Below are 13,819 nucleotides of genomic sequence, written 5' to 3'. Positions count from 1 at the left end.
TTTGTTGTGATTTTTTTTTCTCATTCTAAACAAACATCCAAGTCGGTACCTAATTTTGAGTTTATAGTCTTGTGTTCTTTGTGATAGTCCTTGGCAGCCGGCCACCGGCTCCCCAGGGGCAACCCCCGCTTGGCGGCCATCTTGAAGCAGCAGCAGCAGAGCAAGGACCAGCCCTGGCGCACCAAGACCCTGGGGAAGTTGCCGAGCACCGCTGGACTTCTCATTTGTTCTTAGAACAATTGGCTATGAAAGGGCACAGACACTCTCTTGCTTGGAATGGCATCCAAAACACTTTATTAAAGGTTACTTGAAGGTCAACTGCAGGGAACTGATCCCTGAAACACGCAGAATCACACTGTCATTTAGATATACTCCAAAATGAGAGAAAAGCGCTTTGCAAAGTTGCTGCTAAAGAGAAACCAATGAGTCTGTGAAACGGCAGACCTGTAACGATTTGTTGAATGACTTTACCCAAGTCTTTGCCTCCCTGAGGTTTCTAGGGGTGCATATTTTGAAGGCGCTCAGTGTCCCCCTTGATCTCCAAACACCTGTTCAATCTGAGGGTTGAATGGATTCTCCTTTCCCAGAACATGGGGCCACTGAAGCTCCACCTTCTTCCACAAGCGATCTGCCAAGAGCAGCAAAGCCACCTGCAAGAGAGAACCCAAAGGAAGAATAAAAGGAAAATTACAAAAAAGATTAGAATTTAACAGTAGGATTTACTGTATCCTGTATGGTGGGCAGACCCCAGGATGGTTGCCCATGATTCCTACCTTTGTGTCCTTGTTCGATCCTCTTACCTTGATGGGGGGGAGGGGGGACCTATCACTTGGTTCTAAACGTGAGGTGTGGATGTCACTTCAGTGATTATGTAACATTGTCTAAGACTCTGCTTTGCTGGCAGTCATGCTTGGGAGACTCCTTTTGTGGGACTTGTCAGGAAGTAAGACGTCCAGCAAGAAGCTGGGTCCTCAGTCCTACATCCACATGGAAATGAGTTCTGCCAACAACCCAAGTGAATTGGAAAGTAATTCTTCCCCAGCTGAGTCTCTGGATGAGGACAGGGCCCAATAACACACCTGCATATTGGCCTTGTGAGATCCTGAGCATAGGACCCGGTTAAACTTGGCCAGCACTCTGGCCCACAGAAACTGTGAGTTCTGGATTGTTCTGAGCTGCTAACTCTGAGGTGATTTTTTTATTTAGTAGCAGACAGCAGATACACGTTTTCATTTATCTGTGGGCAGCTCACATCGACAGCAGGCCTCCGTTTTGGGTTTTGGAGATGAACAGGATGGATCCTTCAAGGAACTCCAGTCTAGGGGGGGAACCAGACATGCAAAACGATACCACCAAAGCCACAGGGGTCACTGTATGAGGCTAGGAAGGGAGAAGGTGCCAACTCTGCTGGGGGGGAGAGTGGGGCAGGGAGGGGACAGGTTCTCCCTGAAGAGGGTGATAGCAGAGCTGAATTTGCAAGGGGAGTTCACCAAGATGGATTGTGTGGAAAACTCACCCGGCGAAGGACACAACGTGTGCAAGGGAGAGAGCAGAGAGGTGTGGGAGAGGATGGCCTGGTGGGCAACCGGAGGGGCCTGGGAGATGAGGCTGCTTGGTCGCTGGGGTGTGGCTGGGGTGCCAGGGTGAGGAATCGTCGGCGTAACGCACACCGGGCCTGTGTCTGGCTCTCCCAGCTGAATACCTGCTCTCGGGTTGCTTTGTTTTACAGCAGGTCTCCCTTTACTTACGATGTTAGCAGGAGCCAGTTTTGTTGTCCAGTCCTCTGGCTTGTCATTAACATGCTTCTGGTGAGGAGTCTTTCTCTGCAGATAATGCCCTTATTTAGCAAATGGGGCCTGGCCAGCCATTGAAGCCCTCGGTGGCCACATCTTCAAAGGGTTTTTTAAAGCTGAAAGATGTGATTGCTGAAGACCTTAATAGGGCACACATTGTTCAGGGAAGATGCTCAGGGATGTCCCCAAACTTTATTCAAAGTGTGTGGACTTTGACTCCCAAGGGCAGGTCCCGTTCACCTACGGGCCGAGACTCCAGCTCCCTGTGTGATGTTGGGCAGCCCCCTTCTACTCTCTGGGCTGCAATTTTCTCACTTGCAAAATGAGTGGGCTAGAGTAAAAGGTCTAAAGACCTTTCTGGGTCCAAATGGTGCGTATGATTTTAGCAGTTGTTAGAAAAAACTAGAACTGGCTTAGTTGCTATGTTAAATATCCCTAGCATTTAAATATGTTCTTGAGACTTCTGAGGTAGACCTGAAATTCTATCTATCCAACAATGTAATCTTGATCATATCCATGTGATGTCTGTAGAAACACACCCTACCCACCCCCTCCACATATACACACACCACACCCCTACCACCACACACATCACAACACACCGCACACACCATATCCACCCTCTCCCCACATCACAGACACATGCATGCGCACACACGTTCACACACACACCTATATCCATATCGCCCCTCCCCCTAGGCTAACCATCAAGCCAGCAGATTCCCAGGAAGGGGGAGGTCGTCTCTCACACACTAAACAATCGGTGTCTTCGAAGGTCTTATGGCTGTTTTTTCTTCCTATTTCTCAACAAAGGAGGCTGCTGCCAGGTCTGGAAAATTACTGGATCTTCCTTTTCGTGTTTTGCCTTTCCACTTGGTACACCTAAGCTGTCTTCCTAACAATTATGTGAAACCAAGGCTTTTGTGGTTATTTATTTTCCAATCTAAATTAATAAAAGAGGAGATGGGGGGAGGATAAGAAGAGGAAAGTTAAAAGAGACGAGATCAGCTTTCAGCATGTGGTAACTGTTTGGTTTGAAAGCAATTAGTTGGCTGTCACTCTAATGGAGATGAAAATATTTATGAGTGTGCCCTGCTAATATGTTGGGTCTAAAGTGAGAGTGGCATGGTTATTATTAAACTAGAGACTTGTGATAAAATGACACACTGTAATCATTCACTCATTTGACAAACATTTACTGAGCACCTACCATGGGCTTCCCTTATAACCAACTTCCTATGGTAACTCCCATGATGCACGGGACAAGGCACAGCCGCCCTTTACCCTCATTATTCCAACTTAGCCATTCCTTGAACATGAATCTTCTTTTGTGCTTCCCTCATCATAGTTTAAAATAGTAAAGCAATACCTATCCATTGGAGAAAAGTTTAAAAAGACAATGAAGCAGAAAGGAAACACAATAAATACACGTGCTCTGTAATGATAATAGAGGTCGCCAATGGTAAATTGGGTGTAGAGCCTTGCATGTGCACATGTATGCACACACACAAACTGGATCCTTCTATAAATATCATTTTATGGTCTGCTCTTTCTGAGGCATAATTTACACACAGTAAAATTAACTTCCTGTGATAAGCAGCTTTATGAGTGTTGACAAATGCATACACTTGAGTAATCGCCCCCACAATCTGTAATCTGCTTTTATTTACTTTGCTTTATATTACAAACACATTTCTGTGTCACTAAAGGTAGATCTATGTCATTGTTTTTATTCAGTGCACGGTACTCCATCAGACGGGTGCCAGCTAATTTATTTCACCCGTGGAGACTTGTGTCACACAGCTCCCTAACATTTGTCCTCAGGACAGGGGACAGAGACAGCCTCCTCCTCCAGAGCACACAACCTCGGCAGCATGGAAGAGGGTCAGAGACTGCCTTGCTCAGTAACCCTATCAAACATGGGCTGGATGAAATCTGGTCCAGCAGAAGGCTAGCCAACAGGAGGCTCTGGTTAAGTGGGGTTGTCTGGCTAACAGAGGTAGCCCTTCAGAGTCTCTTCCTCTGGAGTTGAGTCAGTCACCTGCGTGCTCTTGCAGGGCCCCAGCTGCCTGAGTCCATGTAGCTGCCACGTAGGTGGTGCTGCTCTGGTCCAGACACCGCTGCCCATTCCAGTAGGTGTGCCCCTTCTGCTGGTGAAGCCCGCATCTGAGGGGCACCCCCGCTTTTTTTTATAGCACCCCTGCAGTCTCAGTGCTTTTGTGGGATGTTGCCACCCACCTGTCCGCTTCCTGCTGTCCCTTAGGATTCCTCATGGCACCAGATCCATGTGTTGGTCAGGGGTCCACTGTGAAGGCTTCTCTTTGAGGTTTTCATGAAAGGGGCAACAAAGCAGGGTACTTAACACTCCAATGTCTCACGTGAGTTTGGCGAAACAGGTCTTTCAGTTTTTATCTGTAGCCCCAGAATCCCTCAGGATTGAGGGAAAGTCCAGGGAGGGGGGATGGGAGGGTAGGAACCTGGTGCAGTTTCTTGATTGGACTCTTGCTAACAGCCACCATATAGCTTTTGGAATCTCCCTTCTGATGACAGTTTTTAAATTGAGCCCCATTTCTTTGCTCAACCACATGTGTACTTATGCTGAGTTCCTCTCCAGGAGAGCCTCTGGTCCTCCAAGCAAACAACTGTGTTGGGTCCACCCCGAAAGCTCATGAGACACATCTGAACACAAGAAGCCCAGCAGCGGTCACAGCTGCACATAATTCAAGATTCCTTCACGTGCCTGTTTCATAAACCACTTTTATGCATTTTTCTACAAAAATAGAACTCTTTAGTAAGACAACGATGAAATCAAACCCTAAATAGTAACTACTTTTTGGTAATATTTAAAAGAAGAAATGCAATTCAAAGCAAGACTGCATGGGTTTTACCGAAAGCTTATCATCCCTGATCCCTTTTAAGTTGAACCCTGGCTAAATTTAACTCTGGGGTTTTATGAGACCAAAGTTAAAAATACACTCTGAATTTATTTTTCCTGCAGGAAGAACATTTCTGGGCTATCTTGGTAAGATTGCTTTTAAAGGCCTGCAGGGAAGCCCTAAGTAACCACGGGGAAGGCATGGATTTGCTTCTCTGGGCTCTTAATCTGCCGACAAATGCAGACTTTTGGACCTGGTTACTTTTGGTCCCAATTAATTTTAAATTTGTAAACTGACAACATGACAATGGTGTAAGATGGATCGAAACACTTAACATCTGAGGGGAAATATAAAGTCCTGGCTCTCGCCCCTCTGTGCCGACTCAGTGTGTCATTCCAGAAGCACTGTGGCAAGCTGGCTTCATGTATAAAGGAAACTGAAGAGATATGGTCGCTTGTGCATGGGCATCGTCAGCCTAAAATGACTGGGTTTGAGGGTTCCGTGGCCCGGATGGGCCTCCTCTCCACTGTCCCCACTGCCAGCATGGCTTCCATCCTAGATGGACTCCACAAGTCTGCTCAGGACCTTGGGTTCCCAGGGGCTTACATGCTGAGATAAACAAACATCTGGAGACTATTAACATTTAATAACCAATTATATATATATTATATTAAAACCAAATATATATATACTGCAAAACCAATCCATTGATTACTTTTCTTGTGTCTGCCTCCAGTATTGTACAAGGTCCGGGGCTCAAGAGAAGGTGAAGATGAAGTCATGGAAACTTTATTGCTTGCCACAAGAGGTTTAGGAGGATGGTTTGAGTTGCTATTGGCATCATGAGAGCAGAGAGCTGTGCTGGGCAAAGCTGCTAAGGCAGGAGAGGTCAGGGATGTTTAGCTGGGTGGTCTCAGAGTAGTCAAGGAACTTGGACTTGATGTCTGTGCCTCTTTCAGCATTTTCTATTTACTATTGTCTGGTTTGAGGTCGAGAAATTTCTTAGGTGCCTCTTCAGAGGTTTCACTTCGCAGAGATTTAAGAAAGTGTGTGTTTCAACTGGTAGAATTGCTGCAGCTTCCACAGGCCACAGGTCTAGATCCTGGGTCTTTGGAACATCATCTCTTATAAATCAGACTTCCTTTGCATTTTGTCAGCAATCTGCCTGCCATTTCCCCTCTTTACTACACCTGCTCTTGCTGGAGGCAATGGGCAATGGTCACAATTTGACCCCGTGGGCCAGTCTCATCCCTGAGAGTTTCTAATTCTCAACTAGATGCTGGTGATTTCCAAACCTGTGTCCCCTGTCTGGGCCTTTGTTTTGAGATCAGAACCCATCGATTCGATCCCATGGCAATTTAGACAATTCCATACAGATTTTGTGCAGGCACCCCGAATTCAGAATGCTCAAATCTGCCCCTTCTTTGCGGTTTCTTGACTTGGTATTTTTCACATCTGTTCATCCAATCCTGTGAGTTATCTCCTTCCTACCCACCAAATCCCATCAACCATCAAGTCCAGCCTTATCACCTTCTACATCTCCCCTTCACATTGGGAAGAAGATATTTCTTAAATTTCTGGTTCTACATTTGGGGAGTGAGATGAAAAGGTAAAGCAGTTCTCAGTCTATATTGGGAGTTTTTCTATGCCTGGTTATTTTCCATTAAAATATAAGCAAAGAGTTTAGATGGTGGATATGATTTGGTTAAAAATTATAATGTATCAATCATAAATTTGAACTGTTCAACACAACTTGTGTTTGTACTTAATTAAAGTTGTCTTCCTAAGAAAAATTGGAGAAGTTGAGTTGACAGTGGTTAGATACTTCTGCTGCTTCTCTTGCAGAGTTTTAGCAAGAATAGGCTGATAGGATAAAGATTCTCCCCCCTGGGTGGTTAAGGGGCCAGAACCAGCTGGTTTTGCTCAGATGTACAGGAATTGGTGAGAGGGCACTTGAACAAGGCCTGAGTCTACTCCTTTGGGTGGTATTGTGCCATGCTATTTGCATGAGGTCCTTAGACCAACTTTGCCCATAAGGCTCCTTTAAGATGGAAAAGATGTGGACTCCCATAGCTGCCTCTGTGTGTGTGTGTGTGTGTGTGTGTGTGTGTGTGTGTGTGTGTGTACATCAGTTTTAAGTTATTAGTTTTTAAACTAATAACATCAGGCTCTAAAAGGACCCATGAACACTGCCTCTGCTGTAAGGTGCTTCATCAGGAGGAGAGTTTGCAGACACATCCCAGGGCTTCTCTTCAAGGCGCAAGTCACAGGTCTATCCTGATGTGCTCATATCTGCAGCTCCACCCAGACCCCTTCCTGAGCTCTACACTTGTATATTATCTGCTACAAGGACACACTCATTTTGGATGTCCTGTAGGCTCCTTGGGTCCAACGTGTGGCAAACCCCTCAAGCCACCTCAGCCTGTGTGTTCCTCACCTCAGTGAGCAACAGAATCATCTATCCGATCTCTCAAGTCATGAAAAGTGTAACACTTAGCATCTCTTTCTCTTTCACCCTCAAATCCAATAAATGACCACACTCTGTTGACTCAACTGTGAATGAAACTCCAATACAAACCTTTCTCTTTCTGCCCGCTTCTTCTGGGCCATCACCTCTCACATGCAGAAGCATCCTCCAGATGGCCTCTCTCCCTCTAGGTGGGCCTGCTGCACCACTCTCCAGGCTGCTGCCACAAGTCTGGTTATTTTTCTTTCTTGCTTAAAAACCTTCAGTGGCTCCCTCTTCCCATCGGAGAAAGGTCAAACCCCATACAGACCTTATGTGACCTGGTCCCTAAATACTTTTCTTGGTTCTTCTCTCTCAATCCCCTTCCCATACTCTATGCCTTGGCCTCACTGCAGTACTTTTACTTCCTCTGATGTGCTCTGCTGGTGTTTTGTTTTGTTTTGTTTTGCTTTGTTTTGCATTCAGGTCTTGGCCGGTGCAGTTTCCTCTGCTCAGAACACTTTGTGCAGACCCTCCCTCTTCTTTGCACTTGACCAGCTCACGGTCTTAGTTCTGAGTGGACACCTCTGGAAACTCTTCCAAACAGCCGTCTCTTGCATCCCATCCCTCACCGTGCTCCCATTGCACCGTGCTCTCACAACCGGAAGCATCAACCACTTTCTATTTAATGATCTGTTCACTTGTCATTCTCTCCCTCTTAGACTATACTCTCCTTCAATGGCAGGGGCTGTCTCTTGTTCACTCTTGAATTCTCACTGTGTTTGATATGGGGTGGGCCCTCAATAAACATTTTTGGATTCAAAGTTGCAATCTGCACTCTTCAGCTCAATATACACGATGAGTAGGTAGATTTTAAGTATGGCTACCCATGGTGCCCACTTGCGATGGGGCCCCACCACGCTATCATCCACTACCAGCATGTGAACAAATCTCTCAGGCACATACCGATTTTCAGCTTTTTTACTTTTATTGATTGATTGATTGATTGATTGACTGAAGTATGCTCCATGTCCAACATGGGGCTTGAACTCACGACCTTGAGGTCAAGCGTCACATGCTTTACTCACTGAGCCTTCCAGGTACCCCCTCCCCGATTTTCAGCTTTTGACCCTGTCCTCAATAATCAGTTATAGGCAAAGCTGTTTGAGTGCAAGATAAAGCCTTAATTTGACACACTTTGAACCCTAATATCATTTTAAGTGTCAGGGACAGGATGGTCTTTTGATGGATCAGACAAATAGATCCGGAAGGATAAAACAAAGCTTCTTTTGACTCTCTGCTTTTTAGTTTGTTCCTAATTAACTCCTTCTCTAGTTCTTTATATCCTCAATTGTCTACAGAATCTGAAAGGTAACATTCTGTGACACGTGGGAATGACAAGAACCACTACCTAATTATTGCCACAAAGAAAGTCTCCATATTAAAAACTACTGTATAAAGAAAGTCATCATTTTTGCGGGGAGAACAAATCTACTATTTAACCAACTTCTAGGCAATAATTCTATTGGATCAGTTCATCCAAATGATACAGAGGAGATTAAATATTCTGAGATGGATTACTTTTATTTATTTATTTGGTTGTTGAAAACAAGGAGATGGGCATTTAAATTTTTACTTTAAATTTTCCCAGCATTTGTGGGACTCCACTGTTATTCATCTGTTGGTAGAGCAGCATTCTTCTGTTTTACCCGTTGAGGCAGTTCTTAGCCCTGTCTGTAGGTACTCCCTGGAGCCTACAGGTCATTTCATTCAGGCTCCTGAGGGGACAGTCAGCTCTCCCTGTGGTCAGGCTGACCACCGAGACCAGGGCCCCGGGGAGAGCACACCAGGAGTGCTTCTCTGGTTTAAAGCCCTGTCACTGCCATGCCATGCCCACCAAAGACTAGGCCAGAAAGACTACAGTTGCAAAGGATTGCCAGCTTCCAAATTTGAAAAGGGACAGAACTACTCCCATACTTATTCATTTGTGTTTTAAATGAAGAAACCTCATGAGCAAGTCCAGTAGGTATAACAGATGAAAGTGGTGCTTCCCTTTTTGAAGCTAGGATAATGGAGAGGGTGAGGGTAGGGGGGGACGGAGTCCCTTCAGCTCCTGTTGTTCTGGGAAGAGGCCAGAGGAGAACTCTTTCCAGAACTGTACCTTGGTCCTAGATAAGAAACAGCTCTTACTGCAGGATATTGCTAAAGACACTGTTCTCCTCTCATTCAGCGGCCTTTCTGGAAAGATCCATAGAAAAAAATTCTCATAAGTCTCTCTTCCAGGAATCCTTGTGATTGTTTTTGAGTATTTGACTTATTTATTTACTCACTTATGTATTTATGTATGTATGTATGTATTTTAATGGAGGCCATCACTTATGCCCATTTTTACATAAGTCCCTGCACAGCAAAGCTGATTTTGTAAGTTTCCCCAGCACTTTCTCAGGACCAACCTGCACACATTTTATGAGCTGTAGATATTAAGTCAGGAAGCCAGGTATCAATTCTATCTTATTTGCTTTTCACTCTGACTTTCACTTTATTTGTACTGAGTCTTCTATCTTACACATGTGAGTACATGACCTCAAATTCGGTCTGGAATGAAATGGGATAAAAAGAAACACATGGATGCATAACTCGATTTAAAAAGTAAACCAACAGATAGCCTTCAGCCCCTGCTGTGTGACTGCACTTACCTCATTGGGGTGGAATCCATCGACTGGTTCAATGAGCTGCCAGGGCTGCCCTCCTCTCTTCTGCCACTCCTCTGTGACTGCAGGGCACACACACAACCAGAAGGTTAGCTACGTGCTTCCACGAGTGACTGGGTGACTGTCAGCTTTAGAGAGGAGGGACCATGTGCAAAATGTCAGAGTGGCCCCCTACCCCTGGGAGATGCGTACTCTTTTGTGGATGCCCTGGGCTGTTATCTCCATCTGGAGGCTTTTTGAATGGACATGACCTTCCCATTGTATGATCTTCTTCTTTTCCCTGACTCAGGAAGACAATGTGTGAGGGTGATAGGGGAAGGTGGCTTGTGCAGTGAGGAGGGTGGTGGGAAAAGGTGAGCTCTAAAATATTCAGCATCAATGTAAATTCATCTCAGTTGTCAGTGGGTAAGTATTACAAGAGAAGGAGATTTTGTTAACATCTCTTTATGGGGACGGCCATTTCCAGATACTGCCCCCGTATGTCAAGCAATCACCATTAAAAGTCACATAGTTTGTCAGGAATATAATTATATAAAATTATCTCAACATCACATTGAGAGTGAGTATGGCTACAGAAGAAATATTATGAGCCCCAGAGTGATGAAACGCAATAAAACTGCCCTTTAACCAGAGTAAGAGACCAAGAATGTCAGTTGCTCCAAGACAACACCACCACGAACTCTACACTGTAACACTATATAGCCAGGAAGAACTCCTCAAGGAAATTTCAAATCCCTAGAGAGCCTCCAGAGAGAAATATTTGAAACTTACTGCTCCCAGCATCACTCATAACTTCACTTCCTTGGTGTCCAGAGGGGAGCAGACACAGCTGCGATTTTTCCAGTCCTTCCCCCTCCACCTGACAAAGACTCAAGAGCTGGATGTGCGCTCTCTTGGTTCCCCCACCCCCTCATCTCGCCCCAAGGGAAGGAATGGAAATTCTACTGGAGGCTTTGACTGGACAAGTAAAGCTCGTTCCAGAGCTGGATCATCGGTACTGTGCCGCTTTTGTCATTAGTCCTAATATCACAGCATGCCACCCCTGCTTGCTACCCAGTCCCTGTTCTCTGAGGGTCTGCGGATAATGCTGCCCTTCTCTGAGCTCAGGAAAACAATTCCTCCTGGTGGTGTGAAGTCCTAGACACAGGATCACCAATTCCTGTTGACTTCTTCCCCGGCAACATGGCTGCCCCTGAGCCACTCCTTCATATTTTGCATCTGGGTTTTACTGGGAGTCAGTGACAACATATTCCTTCCTGCCAGGAAACAGGTACGGCTGCTGCACAAGTCCCCATCCCTCCCCACCACTAGGGAGTCCAACCTTTAGAAGAACTTATCATATAGAAAATCTAATAGACATTGAAAGAAATGTCACAGGTTACCAAGGCTACAATCCGACTATTCAGAGTGAAAACCATCATTTTCTCACATGATTATTGTGTCCGCAAGGGTTACCAGTTGTTGCAATTCTGCAGACATCAGTATTATAACACTTAAAGGGAGAATCGCTCACTCATGGGCAAGAGGTTAAGGTTTTACCTGTGTTGTGCTCAGTGTTAGACAGAGTGACCCTTTTACATCCGTTTATCTCAGGGGGAAATTTTGCCTTCTTAGAATAAACGCAATACCAGACAGTGGTCTTATTTCCTCTCTGACTGATTTTAGAGGTGGAGATCCAAGCAGGCGCAGCATGGTGAGTTGGTCTGTTTTCTTCCTACTTGGGACCATAATTTAAAATAGGTAAATGAATTCCTATTTGTTCAGAAGACCTGAATGAAGCCTTTTGAATGGTCATGAATGATCTCTCAGGATTTGGTGCATAATGTATTTTCTATATCTGCAAAGTCAAAGTAACTCTGCTAATGACCAGCTTTTCAGAGGTGCAATAGAAATCACCGAAGAAGAGTCACAAAATCCTTGATAGCATTTTGATGAACAGTAACACTAGTAGATATTTAAAACAAGAGATCTGAACTCTGGTCTGCACTATGAAGTCATTGGTTATTTTTAACAACATACACATGAGAAGAACTAAGAACCAAGTTTACTCCAATTGAGTTGTCTTGGAAACTGAGGGCAGCTGGTATATTTAAACTGTCAGTGTAAAAATGGCCCTGTCGGCCAAGCGGCATTTTCCTTCCTCTGTTTGGGAGGTGTGGTACAGAGAAAGAAAAAGGACATCACCTGCTCAAGTTGGCATTTCCTGAAGGAAGGAAAAATTGCTGCCTCTGTTTAGCTCATAACCAGTTAGAGGATGAGTCAGCAAGAGACAAAAAAGAGTCTTTGGAGATGAGCAATAGCCTTTCATGGCGGGACTGAGGCTGTCAGAGTGGAGAACGGATAGGTCTCATGCCTGCCCTCAGGGCACAGGGACCCTCAATGGCAATTTGCTCTGTCACAGGGTATGGACATGTAAATTTCATATGAAAAATGAGGACATTTGTGATGCAACGCTCGGATCAAATACAGGACTGAAAGGAGAGGGGAGATTTTCACGTGACCCTTAAGACTGCCGGTTTAATATGTGGCTATACAGTTTCTGGCTCTGGTAACAGAAGACCACAGCACTGAGATATGTTCCACCACAGCTTCCTCTAGGGAGCTCAAAGTGATCCGACTGGTGATGGGAGGTGGGCTGGACGTTGGAAGAGAAGCAACATTTATTCTCCTTCTATAATGAGCCTTTGAAGAAGGCACTAGGAGCTTTGCAAACATTGATGGCAGTGGTGGCGGGAGACTGACAGAGTTCTCAGTACATGGCAGAGTTGGCTCAGCGTTCACATACCCCCCACCCCCCCTTAGTTCTTGCTACCTTACACAAAAGGAAACAAAGCAGAGTGGTTATTTAATTCACTCAAGGTTGGTTACACAGTCATTTTGTGTCTGAGCTGGGCTAGGGGCACCGTTCTACAAGGGCTCTTGCTATCATAGCACGTTGTGCCTATGGGCTTTCCGGGGCTGAGAGCTGCCCAGGGGTGGTGATTCCCAGGGGTATACATCTGGGAGCGGGTGATCCCTCTGCTGTATCAGATGTTCAGAGGGGCAGATCCCAGGCCACCATGTCCCCTGCCTGCATCCCTCCGCCGTGCCCACTGCCGTCACACGGAGAAGGCCAAGAAGGCCCTCGACCCAAACCGGGTCTTCAGATTTATTTTTCATAAATGCCTCTTGGGAAATTCCTGGAACTGCTGATGAGAGTTGCCAAGCAAGGACAACGCCGAGGAGGTTTCTCAGGAAGGTGAGCCCCTGCCATTTGAGTTTAGAAAGCTCAGTTCAGCTTAACTGAACGTTTTGCTTCTCAGCTGTATTTGTTGTTGCTGTGAGGACAAGAATGGGTTGATGAACCTCAACTTCAAGCCTGTTAGGTCACCAGTGGAAAGCTGGCAGTGTCAAGTCCAGGGTAAAGCTCTTCTCTCTGTACGCTTCATGAAGATAAGGATTATTTTGTTTTGCTTTTCTGAGACAGCCATATTCATAAGCACCTACACAGGATACAGTAGGACTTAGGACAAATCAGGTGACTGACTAAATCTTAATCTTGTAGTAATATAGGGCCCCATTTATTAAATTTTAACAGGCATATGGTTCATCTGTGGATTATGTTAAAATGCAAAATTCCAGGAAGGCAGGTCCTAATTAGAAGGGGAGGGGGCTCTGCATTTGTAACTGGCACCCAGGTGTTGTGGATGCTGCTCGCTCTGAACTACACACACACTGAGGAGCAAGGGTGTGCGGGAACGGTGCTTTTTCCTGGGCACTGGCTACGCGGGTACCAGGCGCAGCGCTTAGGAGAATTACACATTTGTTTCATATAATCATCACAAAGATTTGTTACAAAGACATGGTGCCCTCAGTTCTGGGTCTGGATAGGAGAGTTTAGACACCTTCAGGGAGTTGCCGGCATTCCCAAAGACAATAAACAACAGAGCTAGAGATTACTCTGGGAAATGAAAAGTCCCATGTGAATGTTAGACATTATTATATTTTTAATAA

The 13,819-nt window shown here is 45.4% G+C and overlaps 1 protein-coding gene across 6 annotated transcripts in view; it reads right to left on the bottom strand.

Moving 5' to 3' along the window:
- Positions 1-267: 267 nt before the first annotated feature.
- AOAH (acyloxyacyl hydrolase) overlaps positions 268-13,819 on the bottom strand; it is a 167,654-nt gene continuing 154,102 nt past the window's right edge. For 2 of the 6 annotated variants that reach the window (XM_029924994.1, XM_029925028.1), the window contains 3 exons: positions 9,812-9,888; positions 1,749-1,823; positions 268-650 (listed from right to left, as the gene is read on the bottom strand). In XM_029924994.1, coding sequence (XP_029780854.1) covers positions 522-650; positions 1,749-1,823; positions 9,812-9,888 — 281 coding nt within the window. In that variant the 3' untranslated portion in view covers positions 268-521. The other 4 variants (XM_029925011.1, XM_029925004.1, XM_029924999.1 and 1 more) reach the window with 4 other exon arrangements.

Source organism: Suricata suricatta, chromosome 2 (genome assembly GCF_006229205.1).
Source record: "Suricata suricatta isolate VVHF042 chromosome 2, meerkat_22Aug2017_6uvM2_HiC, whole genome shotgun sequence".
Taxonomy (NCBI): domain Eukaryota; kingdom Metazoa; phylum Chordata; class Mammalia; order Carnivora; family Herpestidae; genus Suricata; species Suricata suricatta.
Note: the sequence above shows the minus strand (reverse complement) of the source record. Positions and strands in the feature narration are given on the sequence as shown.